The sequence below is a fragment of the Melozone crissalis genome, unplaced genomic scaffold (assembly GCF_028551555.1).
Source record: "Melozone crissalis strain CALT ecotype California unplaced genomic scaffold, PUWL_Pcris_2 ptg000018l_1, whole genome shotgun sequence".
NCBI lineage: Eukaryota > Metazoa > Chordata > Aves > Passeriformes > Passerellidae > Melozone > Melozone crissalis.
The window spans coordinates 5054124-5079662 of NW_026535796.1; the positions used below are offsets into that span (position 1 = coordinate 5054124).

Genomic DNA, 25539 nt, shown 5'->3' on the forward strand with positions numbered 1-25539 from the left:
CTAAACATCCACAGAAACAACATGAGGAGCATGAGTTAAATCCAGTTTGCTTTATGCAACTAATTCCAATGAAATTAAAAGGCTATTATGGGGGGGGAACAAGCTTACAGCATTACAAAACACCAGTCATATCTTTTTTTAATACAACCTTTTGAAATTAGATTAGAGAGAAAATTCCAAGTTAAAATTTATTCAATTAATTCTCCTGCTCTTACAGTTCAAGAGGGACATGTCTGATTCATGAAGCAATAACGAAGCTGCGTGCTGTGGGATGGATCTGGCTCATGACTAAATCCTGACTGGATTTAGTTGTCACAGTGTGGTGCAGGGAGCTTGCAAGCTCCATTCAGCAAGAAAAGGGTTGACCTGGATAGTGATTCTGGAACAGAGGGAAATGACAAGGCTGCCAGGACAGCAGCAAGGATCACCCAGAATGTATCACTTAAAGGGAAGCATTCCCAAGTTCATGCTGACAGGAATTCAGAGAAGTGGGTGAATAAACAAAAAAATGAACAGGCTTGAGATAAGGCTCTAAATTGAGTTTACTGGAGCTTATCTGCTGCTGCAAACATTGACAGTAATTTATAGGTGTGCCTATCATTTATAGTTGTCAGGAAAAATCAGTTAAAATAACCTCTGAAAAATGAAAGCTTGTGAAATATCCACCTTCAACAAAATGCTGGAGAACACAATGTAATTATCATTTACTTCCAAGTATGTACTTTATTTTTATGAAAATTAATAATACATTTATTTAATACAGAATCATTAGGAATTACATGTTTTACTGAGGAAATAATTATGAATTTCTGAATATTAGATACAAGTTATGTGGTCCCTATGATAAAATATTTTAGCTGTTTATCTCATGAAAGTATTTAGAATTGTCCCAGTTTCTTTACTGGTAAATAATTTATTTCATGAAATACTTTAAAACTCTTCCTCCATAACTTGTGGAGAGCACACCGGTTCTCAACCCTCCTCCCTGTTCACTCATCCAGTCCCCACTTCCTGAGTTTGCCTATGAGGATGTTGTGAGAGACAGTGTCCAAAGCCTTGCTGAAATGGGGGCAGACAAAATCCACTGCTCTCCCCTCGCCTCTCCAGGCAGTTATTTTATCATAAAAGGCAGTCAGGTTGGCCAAGCATGATTAACCCATAGTGAATCCATCTGATTCCACCTTCTTGTGTTCCCTGTGGAGAGATGGCCTCCAGAATGAGGCTCTGTCTTCTTCCCAGGGTTGAGGTGAGGATGACTGGCTGGTAGTTCCCTGGCTTCTCCTTCTTGAAGAGAGGGATGACATTTCTTCCAGCCCTCAGACACCTGTCCTGATCACTGGCACTTCTCAAAGATTATCATGGGCAGCCTCACTGTGAGGTCTGCCAGCTCTCAGCACTTGTGGATGCATCCCATCAGCGCCCATGGATTTGTGGATGTCAGGTTTGTCTAGATGTTCTCTAACCCAATCCTCCTTGAGAAAGGGAAGGTCTTCCTTCCAACATTCCTTTACCCTGGTCTCAATATTCTATGAGCTTTGCAATTTAAACTAACATTTAAAATTTAAATTATTCAAAATTCTCTTACTTTGCAATGTGTTAGCTTCTTCCCAGTATGCATGTGGCGCTAATCAGACCCCTAGTTCTCTTCATATTTTCAAATAAGTTATGTGATTCAAAATTTAGAGTAAGATTTGACCCAGAACCTTGTTTATTATGTAAATGAATAGTAATTTAACTCTTTTTCTTAGGACTTGAGGATGGGCAGTGGGAGACATGGATTCTAATTTACAACCTGACTGTTAATCATAAAAAAGCTGTTAAGAACCAACATTTATTTGATGTCTTGATGGTTTGTCTGTCAGTCAATTAGCTGTCCTTTATGATCTACTATCATGGCCCTTCTGATGTAAGCTGAATGGCAATAATCCAGTTGTATATCTCTTATGTTTTGGATAAGAATGATCTGGCAATGTATTTCACTTTTAATTAACAATTGAACAGCACAAGTTGATTTTTCCACTGCTTTTTAAATGCCAGTGCCTGGTGTAAATAGCTTAAGAATGACTGTCATCATTGGTCTGTCACAGGGAGGTATTATTCATGTCCTGAGTCCTTGGAGGAATTAAATTCTCTGCTCAGATTCATGAACAATAAGTTGTTAATTTTTTGCATGGAAATTAAGACAGTTGTGAACACCTAATTGACACAGTGGGATTCAGCAGCAAGGAAAGGCCTTCCCAATGCCTATGGCTTGCTTCTTCCAAAGATTCTACACCTCTGCTGTAAGGACAGATGAACTGCATGAAAATCTGGTCCCAAATCACCACATTCTATAGCACAGAATCAGTGTTTTTAGAGTCAAACAGCTTAGAAACCATAGAATCATAGAATGACTTGAGTTGAGAAGGTACCTTAAAGATCATCTGGTTCCAACACCTCACCATGGGCAGGGACACTTTTCACTAGACCAGGTTGCTCAGAACTCCACCCAGCTTGGCCTTGAACACTTGCAGGGATGGATGGATTATTCAATTTCCATTTCCCTGCTGTGGGATGGATTATTCCATTTCCCTGTTGTGTGAAAGAGCAAAGGACAATCATAGAGACAGGCACCTTTAACTGAAGGCCACCATCAGTTAAATCTGCCAACTGCTACATGTACTGAATCCCTGCTTTCCAGAAGGTGGCTGGGCATAGCCTGCTGTTGGGAAGTAGAGAATTAATCTTTGGTTTTTCCTTTGCACACAGCCTTTAGTTTTGCTTTATTAAGTTGCATTTACCTTGATCCACAAGTTCTGTCCACTCTTTACTTTCTCCTCCTCTGTCCTGATGAGGAAGGCAGTAGTAGAGCAACTTGGTGGGCACCTGGCTGCCAGACAAGGTCAACCTCCTGCACTATCTGATAGATTTTTTGCAAATGTTGTGATGGATTTTATTTTGGTTGGATGCATTTTTATACCTGTAAAGATTGTGATAAGGCCAAGAAATGGAAGTGCATTCTTGTCCAAATTCTGTGTTTATCCTCTGTGTTTGAAGGACTGAATGACATTTGCCCAACTATTCAGTTGTTGGTCAAAAGTTGGAGGAGCTACCAGAACATGCTCCTCTAATAGTTATGAACAATATGATTTCAGGCATCTTGTTGCTAGGATTTGAAATAGTGCTAAGGTCTCTAAATCTCTGGTATAATCCAGAAATTAACTCATTGTGAATCTAATCAGTTCCAGAAGGAAATCAACTGCCTTAGAATACTGAGGCCCCTCATTGATGTTACTGAGAAAATATTTGTGGCAAGTGGTCTCTGATTTGAGACTCCTAAGAAAGGATTTGAGAACAGGGGTCACAGATCTCTAGCACAGTGGTGAAATGGGTGAAGGGGGTGTTTCTTTGGGGGTTTCTTAAGTTATTTTTGCCCTAAGCCAAACTAGCTATCAAGGTGTTACCTGTTTTGTGAAATAATGAAACCTCTTGTTCTGGTCTCTGGGATTTCCTGTACTTGCGTGAATGGAAGACAAAGAACAGGGGCTGTGTACATTGAAACCTTCAGAAAGGGGACTGAGGCCAGTGGTGGTGCCTCCTCCTTTCAGGAGGTTGTGATGTGGTGATGAGACCTGGAGATTGGTTTGAGTTCCCATACTATCTGAGAGACAGCCACTACAAAATTCAGCCATGTCAGTGTTGGTAGGCACTAGAAGCCTACTAGAAGGCTGCTTGGTGCTGGGCCATTCTGCAGAGCCTGCCCTGGGAGATATCCCAAGGATACCCATGGAGTATGAAAGGAGCAATCAGCCAAGAAAAGCAAGAAAAAGTGTTCTTCTGTAGTGGGGGAAGGGATGCTGTTTGTTTTCTGATTTTAATCTGCAGAAGTCCAAGAAAGGGAACCAAAAAATTACAGAGTGGGAGGACTGAACTGGAGGGGAGGAGAGTAAAAGTATCTTTTTACATTAAGAATAGCCAGACCACTGTTTAAGCCTTGGAACTTCATTATTCTTCATCCAGCTGGCAGTGTGTTAGAAGAATCCTCCTGACTCCTGGGTATACAGATTTTGGAGAAATGCAGGTTTTCCCATTTCCACTGTTGCAAGAGTAACAATTTCCATGCCAGAAACACCAACATGGGGAAAGCTATGTATCTGGAACTCTAGAGTAAGGTCAGAGAGAGCTCAGCTGCTGCTTCAGGAGCCCAGAGGGGACATCCAGGACAAAGCCAAGAACTGTAAGTGTTGGTGCTAAAGACAGGTAGCCAACTGCCCTGTGTCTCTGTGCACAGAGATTCCCTCAAAGTGCCATATTAGCCACAGCTCTGCTGTACTGTCCAAGTCAGAACTCCAAAGGTTAACTGCTCTCTGGCAGGAGAAGCTGGTTTCTGTCTCCTGGTTTCCTGCAGAGCGTTCAGAGGCAGAACATAAGCGTGTCACCGGAGCCGCAGGAAGTGTGTGGTTTGTCCTGCCTGGCAGCCCCTGCAAAGCCACATCTTCCCTGGTGCTTTTTGGCCTAAGTGGTTGAAAACATGTCACTGAAAGGTGCTTGCAGGCAATGGACATTTCTCCTTACTGCTTCAGTAAAAATGTCCATCCTGGCAAAGTGCACTGAGACAAGCTGTGGTGCTGCCTGAAGGAGGAGTGCCACCCATGGCTTTGTTCTGTGGTCAGTGACAAGGGGAGCAGAAATTACAGCTCTCAAGGTAAAGTGTCTGCATCTTGCTTGACAGCTGATCCAGGCTGAAGTGTGCCTTGATACTGCTGTGAGACCAGGATGTCTTTCTCTTTATTGTCTATGTTCTTTTCAGTGCCTTGTAGTAACCAAAAAGACAGGCAAGAGATCCATCCAGTGGCATGTGATAGAGAGAAAGAGAAATGTGGGGCAGAATTAAACACTTTTCTGGAGAAAAACTGGGGACTGGGGGAGATAAACTGACCTTGATTTTGTTATTGTGTTGAGTTCAGCAACATAAACCACAAACCTGTAACTTTTAAATATAGTTCTCTCTATTGTAATATAAAATAGTCTTTATGAACTCTCTTACCATTTTGTGTTTCAAGGCATTTTGAATTTTAAAGTGTTCAGCCCAAGCAAGAGCATGTCCACATGCACTACCTAACCTGTTTAACCATGCATATATGCAACTTTTTAAAGAATGATACAGAGGGGAACTAACCAAAATAATAAAAACAGATAGTCCTGAAAACCTAACACAGTAGATTCAAAATTTATGCATTTCCCATTTTCTTACATTTCCAACCAGCTTTTTCCAAAGTAAAAGAGAAACATCTTGGCACTGCCATACGCAAGTAGATTTCATTTGGAATTTTCAAAGGTCAGCGCAGAGCAACTATGTACTTTGGAAATCCATTTAGGGGCACAGATACTGTTCTTAGATAGTAAACAAATGAAGATGGACTCCTATGCCTCTAGCTGAACATTCCACAAACTTACAAAGTCCACACCTAAATATATCTGATACTACATATCGTGGTATTCTGGGATTCTATATATTTTATCACTTCTTAGATACATTTATTTAATTCTTGTTATCAATAAAAGGTGTCCTTAGTCAGATATGTCATTTCCCAACTACTCAGATCTGGGTTAGGCATTGTTGTCCATAGTGTGTGCTGTTACTTGCACTTTTTTTTTTGACAACTTTTACTGCACAAGGAACCTGAATTGTTGTTGTTGTACAGGAGTACAAGAAACAGGAAACAATGTCACCAAGCCCAATAAAAGTAAGGTTTTGGTAAAAGTAGTAACTTAATTCAGGGGCAGAGATGCTCCCACAAGCTCACAGACAGGAGGGCCCCATACCAGCTCATCTTTCTGATTCTGTGGTTTGTGAAATTTTCATCAAATGTAGCTGTGTTGAAGATTGATTCCTCAATCCCTAGGTCATCTCTGTAGCCACATTCTTTATAGGTAGCAGTGAGGCAGGAAAGCAATTGTGATTTAGCATTTGGGAAGTTGGCACATGCTTTTATATCAGCTTCCCTTTTTAGCTAAATGCTGTTTCAAAACTCTTCCAAGCTAGACGTGGATAAAAATAAATCGAAGATTGGAGGAGTTTTTCAGACAGGAGTCAACTAAACAAAAAATCCTGCTCTATCTCTGCCCAGGACAAGCAATATTTGAATATTCCAGGCATTTTCACAACAGTTGGAGTTGCAGAAAATCTGTACTGAACACAGACCATAATCCTTCTAATGGCATGTTAAATTTGTTGAGCACTCTGGCAGTGAGCCAGCTGTCTGCTAATGTTAGGAAGGGGTTAGGTCAGAATGACCTAGACACATGCAGAGAAACCATTACCTTCCCAAGGCATTTTGCTTGGGATAATCATTTTGAAACCTCCAACAAGGAATGCCATGGCAGTGAGCTTAGAAAGGAACAACTGGGCTAATGAATGCTACAAAAGAGACAAAAGCCCTCTGCTCTGAGAGTTTCTGATATATTTACTTTTTTCTCTTGTTTCTGTGGCACTAAATATTTGAGAGAAGTCCCAGGAAATCCAGAACAAAACACTAAATATATCATGGCAAGCAAAAATATTTTTCTCCTCCTCTTGATTCCAAGGCTGTGAGCTAAATCAGGATATTTGCTTTCCTTTGCTATCCACTTCTAACACATAAATAAAGCAACCACTCCTCTGTTGCAATGTCTCTGAGGTAGCTTTAATCACCCTGTTGACTGACAGTAATTGGTATTTGCTTTGGTCATCTTTAAAGTCATGCTAATTAAAACCGATCATCCTACTCACATATTGAAAGAAACCAGTATCTGGAGGCAAGATCATCTGGGGAAAATGTTAATAAATCCTCAGGCACCAGAGTGTGCCTCCCTCAGAGCTGGCAGCAGTGGTGTTCCTGTTCCCAAGGGACACTTTGTCATGGTGCTGTGGTTTCACCCCAGCCACCACCAAGCCCCAGGCAGCTGCTCCTCGCTGTCCCGTGGGGTCAGGGAGAGAATCAGAAGGGGAAAGGCTGCAAAACTCATGGGGTTGAAATAAAGACATTTTAATGGAAATGCAAAAGCTGTACAAAACACAAGCAAAGTGAAAGGAGGAGTGAATCCCCTTCTTCCTGTGGGCAGGCAGGTGTTCAGCCATCTCCAGGAGAGCAGGGTCCCCTCACAGTACCAGTGAGTTGGGGAGGCAAAGGCCATCACTCCAAATGTCCTCCTGCTTCCTTCTTCTTCCCCCTCTTTCCATACTGAGCATGATGCCACACAACATGGAACATCCTTTAGTCACTTGGGGTCACACAGTCCTGGGCTGTGTCCCCTGCCAGCTTCTTGTGCACCTGCAGCTCCCTCACCAGCAGGGCCTATGTAGAGCAGAGAAGGCCTCAGCTCTGTGCAAGCCCTGCTCAGCAATAACAAAAACATCTCTGTATTATCAACTTTGTGTTGATAATCAGCACAAATCCAAAGCACAGCTCCATTCCAGCCACTGTGCAGACAATTACCTCAGCCCCAAAGCAGCACACATCTTATCTAGGCTCTTGTCTTCTCCATGTGCAGCAGTGATTCTACCACTAGGACCAGGAAAGCTGATTATGCTGCATAGCAAACCAGCACATATTGATGGCCATGTGAAAGCCAAAGATGTTCACTTTTTTCCTGAAGTTTCTTTTCTCCAGTTCTTCATGGGAGCATTTCTTGACCATCCCCAGAGACATGCAGAATAGGGAATAGAAAACACAGAGGCGGAAGAGCTAGGGAATACAGTGTGCAATTCCTCAGGTGTGAGCCTTAGTCAGGACACTGGGATCAGTACCAAATGCCCAATAAACTCTTTAATTATGGCATGGTTTAGCACTGCCTTGAGGTACCCTCAGCAGTGTGTGGCAATGCTAGCTGAGCTGGTTTGTTACGGAGTCAGCAGGAAGTGCTCACCTTGGAGCCCAGCCCGTGGCTGGCTGTGCTGGTTCAGCTGGTGCTGGCCAGCCATCACTCACTGGCCACTCACGCTGGGTCAGAGGAGACTGCACTCAGAGGTGCACAGCAACAGCATGTCCTTGTTCTCTAGCCTCTGTAAAGGCTTCAAGGTGGTTTGAAATCAGGCAGCATAGTTTTCAGAGGATGCCTTGCAGTTTCATAAGATGTTACGTGCTTTCCCTTACAAAAATGTGAAATAGCTGCCAGGAAAACTGAAATAAAGAACTTGAAAACCAGATTAAATAGATACCAGTGAATTTTCCAGGATTCTTCCATCCTTCTTTTTCTAACTCGTTAATACAAATGCATTGCAAGTAGGTCAGCACTAACAAGAAAGTTATAGTGTTTGCATTTTGTCCAGTTTTAGCTAATGCTATTATTTCATCAGTGTTTTTTGTAAACCACTGATAAAACTAAAGATGTACTTGCTTTATCATCCTCCATAAGATGTTGCCAAACTTACATTAAGTATATACAAAGATTTTGTAACTAAAGATACATGTGCATCATTTTATGTATGTTATCATTTGACAGCGTTGTCATAAAATGCTATTTTTAGTGCCACTGTTGTCTCCTTTAGTAATTTTATTTTTTGTTATTCTGGCAAATGCAAAACTTGTCAGAAAATATACAAAGAGCCACAAAAATTGTAGGTTCCAAATGACAATAAAAGCTACAAGTTGTCATGATTAATCCAGATTTACAGCATGAATGTTAGCTTTTCATTACTTTGTAGTAGAGGACCATACAAAGAAAATAAACTTATTATGTTGGTGTCAGACATTTTGACAGCTTAGTAGATATTGCATTCCGATTTTCTTTCCTGTCTCATGTGGCACTGCTGTCTTCCATACCATTTAGCAGTTGCATAATTGTTCCCTTTCAAGCATACAAACAATGAGGTCAACTTGAGTCATGTCAAATAACTGGAGCAAATACCACATATGAAACCATTTAAGATAACAAGTCATGTAATCACATATATTACCCCTTGCCTGGATTTTCTGGATCATGCTAGAAGTGTGCTAGAATGCACAAAAGCAACAGAGCTCACCAACTGGCTGTTTTGCCTATGATAGGCAACTAATGAGCAATTTATTGCAAAGTATTTAATACAGACAAGCTAGAATTGAAAGTTACCTTCCTCTACATCACCATGCTGCTTCTTTGCTCTGACCTTTTCAAGGCAAAACCTGTGTTTTCCTGCAGAAAAAAAAATATATGACAGGGATGAAGATTTAATTTTGTTTTAGCGGTTTTAATAACATTCATCTATGTTACATTTTAAAGCTGCCTAATTATCAGATGTTACATCTGGGATACAGTATCTATCAGACTGTGTTTTATCCAAACTGGGCACAGATACAAGAAAGTGTTATTTGTGTTTATTAACTGGAACATAGAGAGAAAGGTCAACACTTTCCCTATTCATCCTTCATCAAGCTGAGAGGCTGGTAAGAAAGCAGGGTAAAAGTAAAACCCTTAATCAACAAAAACTTATGCCTTCAAAAATATGCAAGGCACATGAAAGCAAAGAAGAAGCTTCTCACCTGTGCATTTTTTTCTTTTATTGAATCATTCAGTTAAGCTACAGAGCACATCACAGATCTCTTCTGTTCTCAACTGAAGCCAAAAGAAGTGGTTTCTCTCTTGCTACAGTGGTTGACAAGAAGCACTGACACACTGGTCATAAACAAGCAGCAATTAAGAGATAGCAGAACATGGCTAGAATAGTTCCTATTAATATGTTTTTTTCCACTCTGCAGCACGTTTGAAGTAGTTAAACAGTTGTTTCTATAATCCTCCCAAGTACTTGTGACAGTAGTAACAATTACTGACTCTTCAATGCCAGTTGTTCTGCCTCCAGAGATTTTAAGTCTCTCTTTTTATCTGTACTGCAAGGCCTCACTGAGAACAGGTAACTTTCTTCTAACCTTTCAGCCCTAGAGAGTTTCAGGCTGCTGCTGGAGGGTGTGTGGGCACACAGATGGAGCAGCCCTGTTGGTGTCTGTTATGGTGTGTGTGTGTTTCTAACCCCACACACCCTCATTAGCCAGTTTCCAGTCATCTGCTACAGCCCAGCCAGCAATCACATTCTCAGTAGAGCACAGCAGAGTGGAGGGAAGGATGCTTTTCCTGCATGGAGGGGATGCTGAACACAGGGACTTTATTCACAACAGCACAGAATTGTTGTTAGACACTTCTGACTGGATTGGAGCCCCAGCCTGGCTGGGCCAATGTGCTGGGCCAGTCTCCTGCAGTGGAAGGAGGTGCTGTTCAGGGACATTGTGTGAACCTGGCCACTTCCTGTGGTCTGTTCTCATCCTCTCCCAACATCACTGGATTAGGAGGCACTCCTCTGCCTATTGCCTGTAGCATTTGCTTTGGTACTGTTATCTCTGATACCATTCCCCTGCTAGTTTCAGTGCCTTCTCCACCCCCCAGCTCCATTGTAATATTGCAGGATTTGATGAGTGACACTTCACATTCATTCCCCTCATCTACCACCTTAGTGATTCTCAGTGCCTGTCCTGATGATGTCCAATATACTGACTTCTTGCTGCTGCTGGACACTGAGCTGGAAGGTCACTTTTCTCCCTCAGCATCTCTGATGTGGCTTATCACACAACTCTGGTCCCTTTCTCCATCATAGATTTTTTTTGTCTCCATTCCCATTTATACTGAATATATGAGAGCTGTCAGAGTTAAAATCTAGTCTAGTTTAGCAACTGGTGGCTTCAAAGTGCTGTGGTTTTAGTCAGAAAATAAAATGGAATCTTAACTGGAAAACAAAACAAGACCTAGAACAGAATTTGAAATAGCATTTTGAAACCCTTTCCAGCCATACTTATATATAAAAGCTACTATTTCAAAATACTAATTTGACTGAAATGTGGAGTCCCCTAGCAACTATTTTTGCAGTAGAAGGACTGTTTAGACTGGGTTTTGCACTGGCCTTTGTTTCGGGACTGAAGGAAGGGTGCCCTGGCTGCTGAGTGCTGCTCTTGAGGCTCTCAGTGGGCTTTGGGTTCTCACTTGGGGGCCTCCTCCAGTGACCTCCAGGCTTTGATGGAAGAGGGCTGACATATGTGTGGGTTGCTTGGCTATTACTGATGCCAGACCCTGGAGGTGACAGCAGGTCTGTTTCTCAAGCCTGGGCAGGTGTGTTTACTTGTCTGTGTTTGTGTGCTCCCATGATCTATATGAGGTCCATGAAGTAATGTCCTGGCTGAAGGTCCATGGTGTGCCCTAACTAGTGAATGCCTGTGCATCCAGGAGAGAGCAAAGGTAACCAGCACTGATTCCAAACCATTTCAGCTACTATTTTAAACCCATTATGAATAAAGAGTTGAATCTTCTATATCAGCACTATGCAGAATACAATTTTTGATTGAACTCTACAGTCATAGAGATTAAAAGAATTATGTTGATGGAAGGTCCATTTTCCAATGCCTGGTTGAGTTACTAGGCAGGATTAAAAATAAAATTTAAAAATTCCTCATATCAGCCAAGAGATCTTTACAATCTTTTAAAAGCCATTTCTGCTGTCTCTAGCTCCCTCAGGTAGAATTCAAAGCAGCCTTTCTTACCAGATATGATATTTCCTTCTTGCGTGTTTTTGGATTATATGTTATAATGAAAACACTTTGCAACATGCCATTCATTAAAATAAGAGTACTTGTATTAGATTAAGTGTGTATAAGTTACATAATTATGTAGAGTAAATACAACTGTGATTTCAATCCAGCATAATTTTTTTCTGAAATTAATCCCTTCTGTTTATAACAGTTAGATGTACAACTTCAATTCTTTGTGGAAGCTGACAGCTCATACCTGACTACTGCTGAGATGATGTTGTTTATGCCTGAGGCAGGGAAACAGGTCAGTCTGACTCAGCACACTGTCCTGACTCCTGCCTTTGAAAGAGCTCTGTGTGTAGAAATGAAGCACATGTGCACATCTCTCTGACCATGAGTTCTCCTGAAAAGGCACTTCTGGTCTTTTCTAACTTCAGCCTTCTTTACTCTTCAGTAAATAGGTCCTTCCTGCAGCACAGGAGCATGTGTTCTCCTTTTACCTCTTCATGTCACACCTTGAAAGCAGTATTTTCTCAAAAAATACTGCCACTGTTCTCTTGGTAGCCCAGAGTGGCAAAAGTGGTATCAGGACAGTTCCTTTCTCCATCTCCTCAGAGTATGTAAAGGTGTTGTGCTGTTCCTGCTTTTTCTGAGCAAAGCTCAGGAGGAATGAAAAATCTGAGTCTCTGCCTTACTCAGCATATTGAGTAACCAGCCCAGGGCAGCTATAGAACACTTTTAAAGCCAGGCCTCCCTCCCCACTGGCAGCAGCTCCGTGCCACTGGCATCCAGCTCTCATTTCAGAGTGATTTGTTTGTCTTCAGGAGGCAGCAGATGGCAGCAAAGTTGTACAGATGCACCAGGAGAAGGAAAATAGCTTCGTGCACACACTCTAACAACATTCCATGGAAAAAACGTATCATTTGTTTCTGTCTGTCTTGCAGTGTGGTTAAGACAATAAATCAGGTTTATTGGCCCTCGTGCACTTGTAACATAAGGGGTTGTTTTTCCCCCATTACCAGGAGTTAATTAAATCAGGTTGGGGTGACAGGACATGAACTATTTCCCAGTAAATCATCTTCATCTCTGTAGGACTCACTTCTTTGTGCAAATCTCTTTATATCCTTCATTAAACAGATACTGATGGCCTTGTGCAAATATTATAACAAAGTGCTGGTGTGTGCACTTTGATTGACTGCCAGTCTCTGCTGTGAGCTATGGAATTCCTCTCTCACTTGGGCTGTCCAGATACATCCTTTTCCAACACTTCAAAATAGGTAGCAAGATTTTTTTTTTCAAACATAAAGAGAAGAAAGAGGAGGAAGGAAATGCTACTGTATAAAGTCTTACTGTTTAAAACAGTCCAAAGTCCTACTGCATTAAATAAATAATGAAGTCTGGGTTTTGGACAAGAGCACTGGAAGTTTCTGGGATTCCATGTCTGCTCATGAACACATTTAGTGACGCACTTGACACATGTATGTTTGCTGAAGTTGTCACTGCCAGCAGCACCACATCCACTCAGAGCAGCAGCAATAAGCATACCTTGCTGAACTCATTTCATATTAAATGGAGAGTCTGCATTTGTGTTGCTTCTTTTTGACAGGGATCCCATTCCTTACTTGTATCTTTTAGTAGTTTCTTCAGTGTTCAAAACCAGAAATTGGGAATAAATGAAGTATAAAGCAAAATTTACAATACAGTCTTTGGGTATAAAAATAGATATGTTTTTGAAAGAAAGCTGGAGCTTAGATTTTCTTCCTGCTGAAGTCAGTAGAAGTTTTGTTTCAATTAGATGGGATCAGTCTCAGGCCTGGGATTTGTTGCTAAGATTCCTATCTGGCTCACCAGTTCATCACACCAGCATGTCTGATGTCTCTAGGCAGTAAGGGGACTAATGATATATGCCAGTTACATATTTTTCATGTTGTTTATCAATAAAGGCCAGACTATGAATGTGTTCCTTATGCAGAATGAGATGCAAGGCTGCACAGCCTCAGGAAAAAAAAATACTTAGGAAAAGGGACTTAAAATCACTCACTTTTTCCTTGTCTCTAAAGAGAACAGACATATTTTACAAGGTGCAGCTGTCCTCTTCCAGTGTGCAGCTCAGACCTGCTCCTGAGCCCTCATGGCAGGCAGGGAAGCGTGGTGGCCTCTGGTGCTTTCCAGCAGAGAGACACCAGAGCTGGGTCACATCAGGGGAAAGGAGGAGAGCACACACCCTCCTGTGCTGGGCTGGAACAGCAGGGGGATGAGTTACACGGTGCCTTTCAGTCTTGGAGTGATTCAGCGTCATGGAACTCCTGTCACAGTAAGCACCTCTTAAAAGGACAATAAGCATGTTTGTTTGATGAACTGCTCAGTGTGCTCCTGAACTAACAGATAAGATCCGGTTTGTTTGTTCTCCCATTTCTGCCCATACTGCTGGACATCAGAGATTAAGACCCAGACATCTGTTTGTTTGTTTTTTACACCCTGTTAGAAAAGTATGAAGAAAATAAAACCTTTTTATAACTGATGGAAAAGCTGCATGTAATTTTCAAAGAAGTGTCAACTTACTGAAAGTATTGGAAGAATACTTATTTTGCAAACCTCTTCTCAGGGTCAGAATTTATTACAAAATATGTGCCTTCAGTGGGGAGAACAGATCTTTCTTGACTTTGGAAAACCCCAGGATTTTGTAAGTTGATGAGAGACTCAAGGAGATCTAGTTAAATATTTTGTAAAAGTTATCACAGAATCAAAAAAAGTTTAAAAATTCATTTGGCATCCTCATTGCTGTTGTGTTTGCTGGGAATGTTGCATGCAAAACACCCCAATCTTATCAAATCATTAACATTGATTCCAGTCTTAATGGGACCATTTGTTTTTCATTTGGAGACATTACCAAGCATTTTGACTAGTGTACATGGCTTGTAGTAAAAAGGCTTTTACATAGCAAAGTTTTTTACCTCATGAACAAATTATGCTCCTTCTTCTCATGAAGGATACATGGCCTCACTCCAGAGAATTAAGTATTTAAAGATTAAAACAATTTCAAAGCTGACACAAATTATTTAGTGAATAAAAGCCCCATTCCTTAAAAAATATTTGGATAATAAAAGCAAACCCATGTGAATGCAATAAATAGATTTTAATTAGGCATAATTGGATTTGCTTATTGGTTGTAGTCAGTCATGCTGGAATTCTTTCTCCTGATGCCTGTGTGCTCCACACTGCTTAAGTATGATGTGACATAATATGAAACGGTGAATTGACGGCACAAGGAAACTATTTGGATGGCTGTCTGGAGTTGCCATTATTGGCTTTAATTATGACTTGCTGTCCTTTGGGTACTCAATGAGCCAGAAAAGGCTTCATATGTGCCAAAGTATTCATTAGTATTCCCCCTTCTGTCATTGTGCTTGCAGAAAGAGTTTCTATCTGGCACCTGACTGCAGTTCTTCCTAGCAAGGACTGAGATGCTTTGCAGATTCTGATAATCATCTGAAAGTACACCAGTGTCTCTACTTTCTGGATGCAGTAGAAATTGTTCCTAGGTAACAGTGGAAGAACTCAGACCACTTTCTGATGTAACTGGAGAACAAACAATTTTTGCGGTTGGTCACGTGACATGGCTGCTTAAAGAAAATTTTGTGGTACCAGCTGGAGAAAGAAAAATAATTCCTTGTTTTCCTCTTCCAGGTTAGGGGACCTGTACTACGGCTTCATGGGGAAGTCCTTGTATATATCAGCATTTTAGGCACTTTGCCATCATTCCATGTAGAACTAATAATGAAGCCCAAGAAACTTCCTGAAATAAAAATAGCCTTTGGAGTCCATTTTGGTAATGAAAAATTGTCTATAGTGAAGAATTTTGGATAGAATAGAATAGATTGATTAAATAGAATAGAATTAAATGGAATAGATTTTTTGTCTGCCGTAGGGTGTCCCTAGGGTAGGTACAAAGCACACTAATCACTCCTAAAGAATACTCCATGAACTCTTCTGTGCTGAGAATGGTGACCACTCCTTTGGCATCTGCTCTTGAACAGACTGGTGGACAAGGATGAATTCCTGCTCCAATACATATTTACCATTGCAAAACTTAATTTTAATTTAGAACCTTGTTTGAACTTCAAGTCTTGTTTTTAGCAGCCTTTGAAATACTGTCCTGTGGGACACCAGACTGTTCTTAGAAACGAATATTTTAACTAAGGTGGTGTGTAAACAGAGACTCCTGATTTGGGAGGCATTTGATGACATCTTCCACTTCTCATCTGACACATTACAGCATAAGCTGGCTTTGAGCTAAGTACAGAGTTCTTGAACTTCTACTATTATAGGAGGATGCTCTCTTTCATGTGCTGTTTCACAGTCCTGCTCTCCCTGAAACCCCAAATCCTTACACTTGTCAGAGATTTTAATCTAGATCATGGATGAATTTCAGCCACTATTTAAGCATTCATGCCCAACATTTTGCTTTATGGGATGAAGTGAAAAGCTGCTGCACCAGGGTTTTTCAGTATCATCCTCTGCTTGGGCAGGAGGAAGAGCTTTCACCTGGGCAGGTTACACCTGGGGCTGGTGCAGGAATGGATGAAAAGAGAGCATGCTGTCCTGATATATTCTGCCCCTTATAAACCTATTCCCTGAAACCTAGAACTGAGGCTGGGGTATGGGAAAGAGTCCCTGCCTGTCATTCTCCTGCTCTGCCCTTCTCCTCCAGCTTATCTAGCCTAGGTTAGCAAAATCCACTGACATTGTGTTTCCAGGGTTTCCTTGTCTGCTCTTTCCACTCAAAGAGTGTGCCATCTTTGGGCTGCTCACTACTTTCTGACATCTCTCCTTCAGCAGTGCTTTAAAACACATGGTTTCAAAGATTGGTGGGGGAATGGAGGGAACTAAAAAAAAACACCCAATCTTTCTTTTCTTTGGTTGCTGTTTATTGCAGAGAGTTTTGCTTCTCCTTACAGGCGCGGCAGGTGGTGCTCTTGGTCCTTCCAAACACAAGCTGCACTTCCTAAACTCCAGTCAGATCAGAATTGTGCCATCCTGCACCAGCTGGCTGGTTTGAGCCCTGTCTGGTTCTGGGCAGGGTCTTTCAGCTTTGAGTGAAGTGTTTTCCACCAGTGAAGAGGAAAGGAGGGAAGAAAAGGTACTCTGTGTGGGGTTTTGGCAGGAAATGAAGAAAAGATCAGTACAAACAAAAGGAACTAGTTGGCAAGTACATACTTAACCACACTGTAGCCCAATCCAGCCTTCTGTCCCAAATTTAGATGGTAAAAATATTAACTGTGGAACTTACAAGGAAAACGTTGTAGCTATTAAATGGGATGGTTCTGCTGCCGTTGTTTTCTTGTGCTGTGTACATTGAGTAGGATCATGCTTTCACCTACACATTGTAACTTCTCACTGCAAGCACCACAGAACTTGTAACAGCAACAATTCTAATTTCCACTTGTTTGTTTCTCAGCTGGCAGCTATACCTTGTCCATGTATTTGTGTCATCCCTTACATCTTGCAAAATCTGGATCAGAAAGGCCAAGGGCAGGAGACGGGTAAGTTCTCTTCCAGCTGTTAACAAATAGGTAATTAAAACTGGCAAAGTGTCATTATCTTTGATTGTCTTTCTTTTTTAAATAATGTTTCAAGTGGAAAACCTACTTCTCAGGATTTCAAAAATCTTAGTTGAAAGTGCTTAGAAAGTAACTAAAAATAGGCAATTCTGAGCAGAACTTCAAAGTTTGGAATGAAAAATCATGAATACTAGCCAGCTATCTCATCAATAGATTTCTACCCAAGGTTTTTGCAGCAGTTTCCTGGAAAGGTGTCATTGCCAGTTCTTTTCAATTTTTCTCATAAACATATGTTCTTGAGGAATTTAATATTAGGTTAAAAAACAATTAAATCCCCACTTCATTTATTCTAAAGGCACGGAGTTCTGCTGTTCCCTAGTCCTCTCCTGTATATGTTAACTATGTTCAGAGATATGGTAAAATAGAGGAAATGCTTCATTTCACCCAAGAAGTTATTCAAATACACATACAAATATTTGTTTAGGTTTTAGGTTTGTTTTCTTGGAGTGCAAGGAATAGGCACCAATAGATGGTGCTGGTGGTGCATTAATAAGGTTCAATTTCACATTTGTTTTCTGGTCTGTGCTTGGAATTTGCTAAAAAAAAAAAAAAGAGAGAGAACAAAACAAAACAACAAAAAAGAACAAAACAACAAAATCCCTCATGCTAAGCTTTTATCCAAAATGTTCTCCCTGCACTGAACCGGTCACCGTTTAACTTTAACCTGAACTGTGGCCCAGGAAATCCTTCAACATAAATAACCTTGGAAGCTGCCATGACCATTTTTGGAACATGCTGCCTCAATAAATCTGTTACTTTGTTGTGCAATGTTGAAGTGTGCAGTTGTTTCTCTGATTAATTAGGGCAAAAAATAAACTTGCACGATCAATCCAAGCTGTGACACGTTTCAGCCCTGGCTTGAACGTGTGGGCAGAAAAGAACCTTAGAGCCTTTTCCACAGACCTGCCCTGGAATTTTAGGATGCATTGCTAGCTCGGAGTTTACTCCATTTGATGAGATAAGGTGGCTGCTAACAAAGTCTGCAAGAGAAGAGTTTTGGTCTGTCCCAGGACTGTCATTCTAGCTTAGCATGAGTAGGACTGAACACAGTGAGAAATGATTCATCTTGACCACTGCCCCCACTAAAGACAACATAACTGAAGTGTTTTATGTAATTGTGTTTATTTTATTTCACATATTACCCATGGAGAACAGCTGATACATTCTCTATATCTTTCACCAGTCTGGAATGCAAGATAAAAAAGGTATGGATAAAGAGTTTAACGTTTGACATTCACGATATGAAAAATAGAGGGGATACAATGTTTTAAAATGCCCTTATGCAATATATATATATTTATATATATATAAACCGTATAAAAATAAAATATATTTTTTCCAAAAAAAAAAAAAAGACATGGCACAGAACAATCTTAAATACCAATGCATATCTCGTGATCCACACACACCGCACTTATAATTAACAAAAACCACGTACAATTGCACTTTTCCTCTCTGTGACGTTCAAGTATATCGCAGTCCCCGCAGGGACTAATGAGTGTCCGATTCCCTGCCGGGTGCACATAACGCAGAGGGTAGAGCAGATGTGGGCGGCCCGTCCGTGCCCACGGCTGACGCGCACCCTCCGACCCTCGGGGGCGGAGGGCGAGGCCGGGGCCCGTCGCCCACCGGCGGGTCCCCCCCTGAGCATCCCCTCCTCGGGGCGGCGGGGCGCGGGAGCGGCGGTCCCCCGGGAGCAGCGGCGGCGCCTTCGCGTCGCGGGCGGCGGCGGCTGCGGGAGCCGGCGGTGCCCGGCCCAGAGAGAGTCCGTGGCGGGCAGGGGGCGCAGCGTCCGCTGCCCTTCTCAGCTCCCCGCGGAGGGCGCGCCGGGGTCCCGCCCGGGCAGGCGCTCTCCGCGATCCTGGCGGATCTCAGCCCGTGCCTCAGTCCATCCGTCGAGGCGGCCTCGGCCGGCTCCTGCGGCGCTTCAGACTCCGAGGAAGGCGGCGAGGGGCAGCGCCCGGCGCGTCCGTGGGCGCCGCCCGGAGCTGGGGGAGCGCGCTGGGCTGCGGGGCTCGGGCAGGGAACGCCGCCGGCGGCCGTAGCCCTGGGGGCTGATCTTGTTTGGGGGGGCGGCATCGTTCCTGTCGTTGACGGCCGCCCTGTGGAGCTCGTCGACCAGCCAATGCACCGTGCACGTCCCGAAGCGGCACGCCTTTGTTTGGAAGTGGGGGAATCTGTTAATGCTCTGGCGGTAGCGCTTGACGCGGATGTGAGCATCTTCCCGGTTGCTGCAAGAAGAGAGAGAGCGGGCATGAGAAGAGCGCCGTGGGGGCCCGGAGGAGGGGACCCGGTGGGCGAGGGAAGGGGAGGAAGGGAAGGGCTGGAGATGGGCTCGTCCCGACGGTGCCCGGCTGCCCCCCAGCAGTCCCGGCTGTGCCCTCCGCGGGAGCGCCGAGCAGAGCCGGCTGCCCATGCAAGGAGAGGCCCCGCCGGTTTACGGCTGTTACTTTTTCCTAAGCATCCAGGGCTCGAGTTACTATTTATATCTGACTTTCGCAGCAAAGGCGCTACTATCTCCCGCCAGCTAAAGAGCGCGGGGAAAGGAAGGCGGGAGGCTGCTTTCAGCGCGATGGGCAGCCCGGGCAGGACCTGCCTCTGGGGAGGGGAGGATCGACAGCAAGAATAACCCTGAACACCCGGAAACCAGGGAACCCCGAAACTTTCTACTGCCTCGAGCAAGTGCCCGAGCCCAGGAAGGGCTGGAATTTACCTGGGAGGCGAGACTCGGGAATCCTCCTTCACGTCCTGGGTGCGGATGAGAGGCAGCATGTCGGCGGCTGCCCCCAGCCCTCGGAGCAAGCCCGCAGGCTTCACGTCCCTCTTGGCTCGGCTTAGTGCCCATTTCGTCCATCTGAAAGAGCACAAGGGAAGAGGAGAGCCTGTTATCGCAAGTCTGCAGGGCGGGAGCCAAACCAAATAGATTCGAGGGGCGAAAATCTTTGCCAGCACCGAGATTTTTTCCCTTTTTTTTTTTTTTTTTTTCTTCTCCACCCCCCAATGCTTTCTGAAAGGGCACGAGGCCTTTAAGGAGCTGAGCAATCCCTGCAGGGAATCAGGGAATCCAGTGCCTCTGACGGCTGGCTGCCGGAGCCAGGCGCGGGGCGCTGGCAGGAGGGCGCGCTCCGATACTCACTTTCTTTTGAACTCTGTCGCTACGTCCACCCTTGCAGCATCCACCCCGAAGAAGGTCACGGAGCCGAGATAGAGCAGGGCTACGTGAACTAGTTTCATTCTGGCTGGGTCCTGCTGGAAGGAAAAGAGAAGAACTATAAGCATGCTTGCTAATAAAAGTCAAGTAAGGACTGTCCTTTATTGCTGGTGATTCCAGAGAGCTCCTTCCCTCGCAGAGCCCCCAGGCTACCGGGGACTTTGTGTCTGATATGAACCAGAAGCTAATATTTGCTCAACAACTTATCACAGAGTAAATAACAGAGCCTCCAAAGTTTACGTTTGTCGAGAGTTTAGTTGCAGAGGCGGCTGAAAACCAGCAGGATTTCCAGAATACCCCCAGCGGCTTGCACTAGGATTTAGCAAACCCATAAGATCAGAGAGAGCTGGCTATCGGACGCATCGTTTCCAAACTCCAGCAAGTGTTTTACTGCCGGGAAGTTTATTCCCTGATAGCTCCTCTTCCCACTTCACACGCAGAACCAGCTAGGTCTGGATCTTATGTTGTAAACTGCAGCTGATGCCAAGAGCCAGTGCAAGACTCCACAGCATAACTCCAAACTCTTCAAAACAGTCCAAATTTAGTAGAGTTTTACTTGCGTTTCACCTCCCCTGAATCTTTTGTTGCTGCCAAGGGCGGGGAAAAAAAATAGTTCTTACCTGACAGTGAGGATAATCCACTGAGGCAAATGTTTTTGTAGTAGCGATCCGAGCTTGCAGGGTTTCCTGAGGAGCGAGAACTCCTCCTTTGTGTGTGTGTGTGTGAAGTAATCACTGCCGAGCTCTGCGCTCCTCTGCTCGCTTTTATAGAGAGCGCTGAGAAGTGGGTGGACCTTGGCGTGGCTGGGCGAGCTCTCTCTTGGCACCCCCCACCCCCACATTTCAAGCACTCCTTAAGCATTCTGACCTGGACTGGGGGCAACACTGAGGGGGGGGGGGGGGATAAGAGGATTATTGAAAATTATCTTAAACAACCCCCTTGGTATTTTGTTAATTATAACGGCAGCTTTTAGGATTCTGAGTCATGGCACAACTTGCAAAATCCGATGAGCCCCTCAGCCTGTTTTACTGGGGACAGAGGTTTTAACCGCCAAAATATAATTGTATTTATGCTGTCTGTAGAATAATTTCTCATTCTAGACATCTTAGCCTCAGGTGGGTGAAAGCAGGGGAGTGGAAACCAGATTCAATCCATTCCAAAATCCATTAAAATCCATCAAATATCAAAGTTCCAAAAATAAACCCATATTTGGACAACGTGAATTTATAATGAGTAACTGGAATGACAGCCTTCTTTACATAAGTAATGAGGTGGCAAATCGGGCATCATTAATATTTATGACTAAACTTGGGTGCATTTTTTATCTAACAAAATGAATTTTATTTACTTGATCGATTCAAGTAGATCACGATTCAAATGGTTTTGGCAGATGAAGGTCAGAGCCCAGTTCTGTGCCTTGGAACAGAGCAAGTGGCGTTGCTTTGGGGCGAACACGGGGTCACTGAAACGCCTGGGGTTACGGGGCTGGAAGATCCTCCGTGCCTTGTGCCATTCCCAATCCGCAAACCTCACGGATGTGAGTGCAGTTACTTCCCGGTCAGAAAGCTGAACCGGTGCAGGATCGGGATCTCTAACAGCAGTCTCTCGGCTGGCCAGCAGCAAAACCTTAGTCTGACCACCTTGTTATTGGGTTTTTTACAGTCTTTAGCGTCTTTGCTCCGTGACGCTTCAGAAATGCAGCGGTCCGGCTTCGCAGGGGGTGCTGGCAGCCAGCAGCGGATGCACCGTGTCTCCGCTGACTTGTCGCGGTGCAAATTCGGCGGCACCGAGGGAAATGCCCCGGGAGATCTGCGCCCTGGGGAAACAGGGTCCCCCGGCCAGCGAGAGACGCTCGGCAGGAAGGAATGAGTGGTGAGATGCTTCTCTCGCATCTTGCCCCAAGCAAAGTGTTTCAAAAGTCAGGTGAGTGAGCGTGTGCTCGTGACTCTGCCTTTCTGGATAACCGCGGTGTATAACAACACCCCGGAGAGGTATGTGCAGGGGGTGACGGAAACTTTCCTGTGCATGGCTCACTCGGTGCTCCCTCCCTCCCTCCCCCGGCTCTCCAGCAGCGTCCAGACATCTGGAGCCTTCTGTCTTCGGCATCTACCTGTGCGGGACAGGCTGGCCGGGGAGCTGCCACCGCCCGGCCGGCGGGAGGGCCAGCGCTGCCTGTGGCTGCTCCCCATCGCATCAGCCCCGCCGCCCCTCTGCCCCGAGCCCCGGCGCGGCTCCGCGGGGCGAGGCCGTTCCCCGGCCCGGTTCCGCTGCCCGCCGCACCTGCCCGGCCGAGCGCCGGCGGGGCTGCCCCGGCCCAGCCCCGTCCCTGCCGCCCGCAGCTCCGCCGAGCCGCAGCCCCGCTGCCCGCGCCTCGCACCGTGCCCCGGAGCGCAGAGCGGGAGGCTTGGGGGGAAACACAGGGAGGAAGAGATGGGAAAATAAGTGCTCTAGAACGGGACCGTATCATCCCCGGAGCTGCACGACTGGCTGGATTTTAGAGACCTCATGAGGCAGCTCAAGCTCGTGCGAGTTCAAGCATTTCCTTGATTAGCAGAAGTTGAAACTGAATCTAACTTTTTCGGAATGAGAAGGCAGGATTTTAAGTGATAAGCATTGCTTTGACTCAGATTAAGTCTCCCATTCCAGTAAAAAAAAAATTAAAAATCACACGTTTCCTCAAATGCTGGAAAATCCCTCATTAAAATCTTTGGCTTAAACGGGAAGTGTGTTTTGTATACTCTGAGACAAACAATGCAGAAAAAAAATTCTATGTTGATTTAGGAATGTTAATAACAGTAGTAACACAACTCTCACGTTTCTTCCATACTGACTGTAACTATCATCTCAGTGATAAAAAATTACTTGATGTAAATTTATGAGGAGGCAAACTCTGACACATAAATGATCAGTTTGTTGATGATGTGATTTGTGAAAGGGCGTCAGCAGGTAAAGCTGGTTCAAATCTACCACGAAACATCATGTTCTTTGTTCAGAGGCTCATTTTGTTCTTTCTATGAACTTGCATTCTCATGCAGTTTGGAAATGAGCAATAGTCACTGAATTGGTACTGTGATGTAACAGTGACCAATTAAAAAAAAAATTATGCCACAAATAGTTATTTCCTTAAAAAAAAAAACAAAAACCAAAAAAAAACCACCCCAGCTCCACAAGCTGTGAGTCTGAGGCAATGCCAAGCAGTTCAGCAAGAGCAGTGTGTGATGTGAAGTGCAGGGTCTCCCAGATGCTGCCTCATCCATGATGGGAAGCAGCCAGCTCCTGTTTCCTGCTTATCTCGGGTGTACCATTCAACCTCTTGGTGTTCAGAAGACCTTACAGCAAGTATCTGCTCTGGCAGAGACATAGTGAAGATGAGTTGCTGTTTATAGAGCATTTTGTTCAGGCTGAGATTTATTCAAAAAGAAAAGGTCTAAAATCTGTGGGTAGAAATGGGGAATCAATGTGAGGCAAATATTCTGTGCTGATGATGGAAGAAAACTGTTGTTTGAAGCCAGTGGAAGTGCCTTTGCATGTTTCACTTTGTTTAAACAAATTGTTCTGAATTCATATGCCATGAGTATGAATAGACCTGATTGTATTTCAGGCTGCGTGAAATCAGCAGAAAGATAATACTAATAGAAGAATGGCACCCCCTGAAGGATCTAAAACCTCAATCAAGCTGCACACAGAAAAACCTCACTGTTAGCGCCTGCACTGAGCCAGAGCTCTCTGTGCCAAGAGCACAGTGAAAAGGGGTGATTCCATTTCAATAGTCCTGCTGGAGGTGCTCTGGTATACACCAAACAACTCCTCCCAAGTGAGTGAGGGATGTCTCTTGGTAGGGGAAATCTGGTCAGGGTCATGGCTGCGCCCCTGTTCTGGCATGGGTTGGCAGAGTGTGAATTCCCTGTTTCCTGAAGGAGGAGTGAAGTGTAGAAGGTGTTGTGAACATTCACACCTTGTTGTTGGCAAGGGCACAATGTGAGTGTGGCAGCATTGTCCCTTGAGTGCTTTCAGGCTCTTGGAGAGGCTGCAGCCTTGCAATTCTTCCCCTGGGGGAAGTACATGACCAGGGGCTTGTGGAGACAGGTCCCTTGGTGTCCTCTGTGAGCCCCTGCTTCTCCTGTGAGGAGCTAGGCTGCAAGTGAGGGAATTAAGGCTTGGTGGTCTGGATGAGCATTCAAGTTCACTTTTCAGTAGAATTTAGGTGAGCAAACACTCTGCCTGCTCCACTTCTTCATTTGTCCTATAAGAACATAAGATTGCTCTGTTCTTAAGGTAAGTTGCCCAGAGAAATTGTGGATGCCACATCCCTGAAAGTGTTCATGGTGTGGTTGGATGGGTCTGAGCAACCTGGTCTAGTGGCATATGTCCCTGCCTGTAGCAAGGGGGTTGGAACAGGATGATCTTTAAGATCCCTCCTGACCCAAAACCTTCTGTGATTCTGTAAAATAAATAAGCTCAGCTACACCTCCTATTTCTTATTTAAGATGTGCCATTTCTTATAAACTTTAAAAAATTCGGCGGTACTGATCTAGATGGCAGAAGGAGCAAGGCTGTAAAGTGAACACTAGCAGTACTGGGAAATCACTAAATAAACATCTTGCTCTCGAACATTTATTTATTGCTCTTGAGCATTTATTAATGCTCTGGGAAAGGTGTGAGTGATTCTCTCCTACTAGAGATGCTGTGTTAAAAGAGCAGTGAGATTTCACTATTGAGATTTGTAATTGCATATTGAATCTTTTTATGAGTGTAGATATGATAACTCTAAGGACCCATTTCAGCTCAAAATTAGGTAATTTCTCAGTGTCTTTAAACTTTGCCTCCAGGTTTAGCTGTACAGAACATTATCCTTTGCTTCTGTGAACTGTGTCCTGCAACCAAAATGCCTATGCATAACTTAACCAAATCCTGCATGACTTAACCTAACTCCTATGTAGAAGTGACTGTAGAAGTGACTTAACCTAACTCCTATGTAGAAGTGACTGTAGAAGTGAGAAGAGTGCATCTCTTTCTCAAAAAGTATGGTCAATCTTTTTGATGTACATATGACACATTTTTTCTGTACTCCTAAACAAGGAAATATATTAGGATTGGATCCTTACACATGTCATTTGCTTCAAAACAGCTAAATCACGAAGCTGATGACTCCGAGGAGATGTCAACCTCTGCCCTCCACTGAGAAGGCACAAGCGGGAGC

The 25539-nt window shown here is 43.9% G+C and overlaps 1 protein-coding gene across 1 annotated transcript; it reads right to left on the minus strand.

The window, feature by feature from the left end:
* Positions 1-19055: 19055 nt before the first annotated feature.
* Positions 19056-20362, minus strand: ADM (adrenomedullin). Its single transcript, XM_054276240.1, has 3 exons — positions 20265-20362; positions 19842-19982; positions 19056-19359 (listed from the first exon to the last, which is right to left on the minus strand). Exons 1-3 carry the CDS (start codon positions 20360-20362, stop codon positions 19056-19058), a joined length of 543 nt encoding a protein of 180 aa, XP_054132215.1.
* Between the last annotated feature and the right edge of the window lie 5177 nt (positions 20363-25539).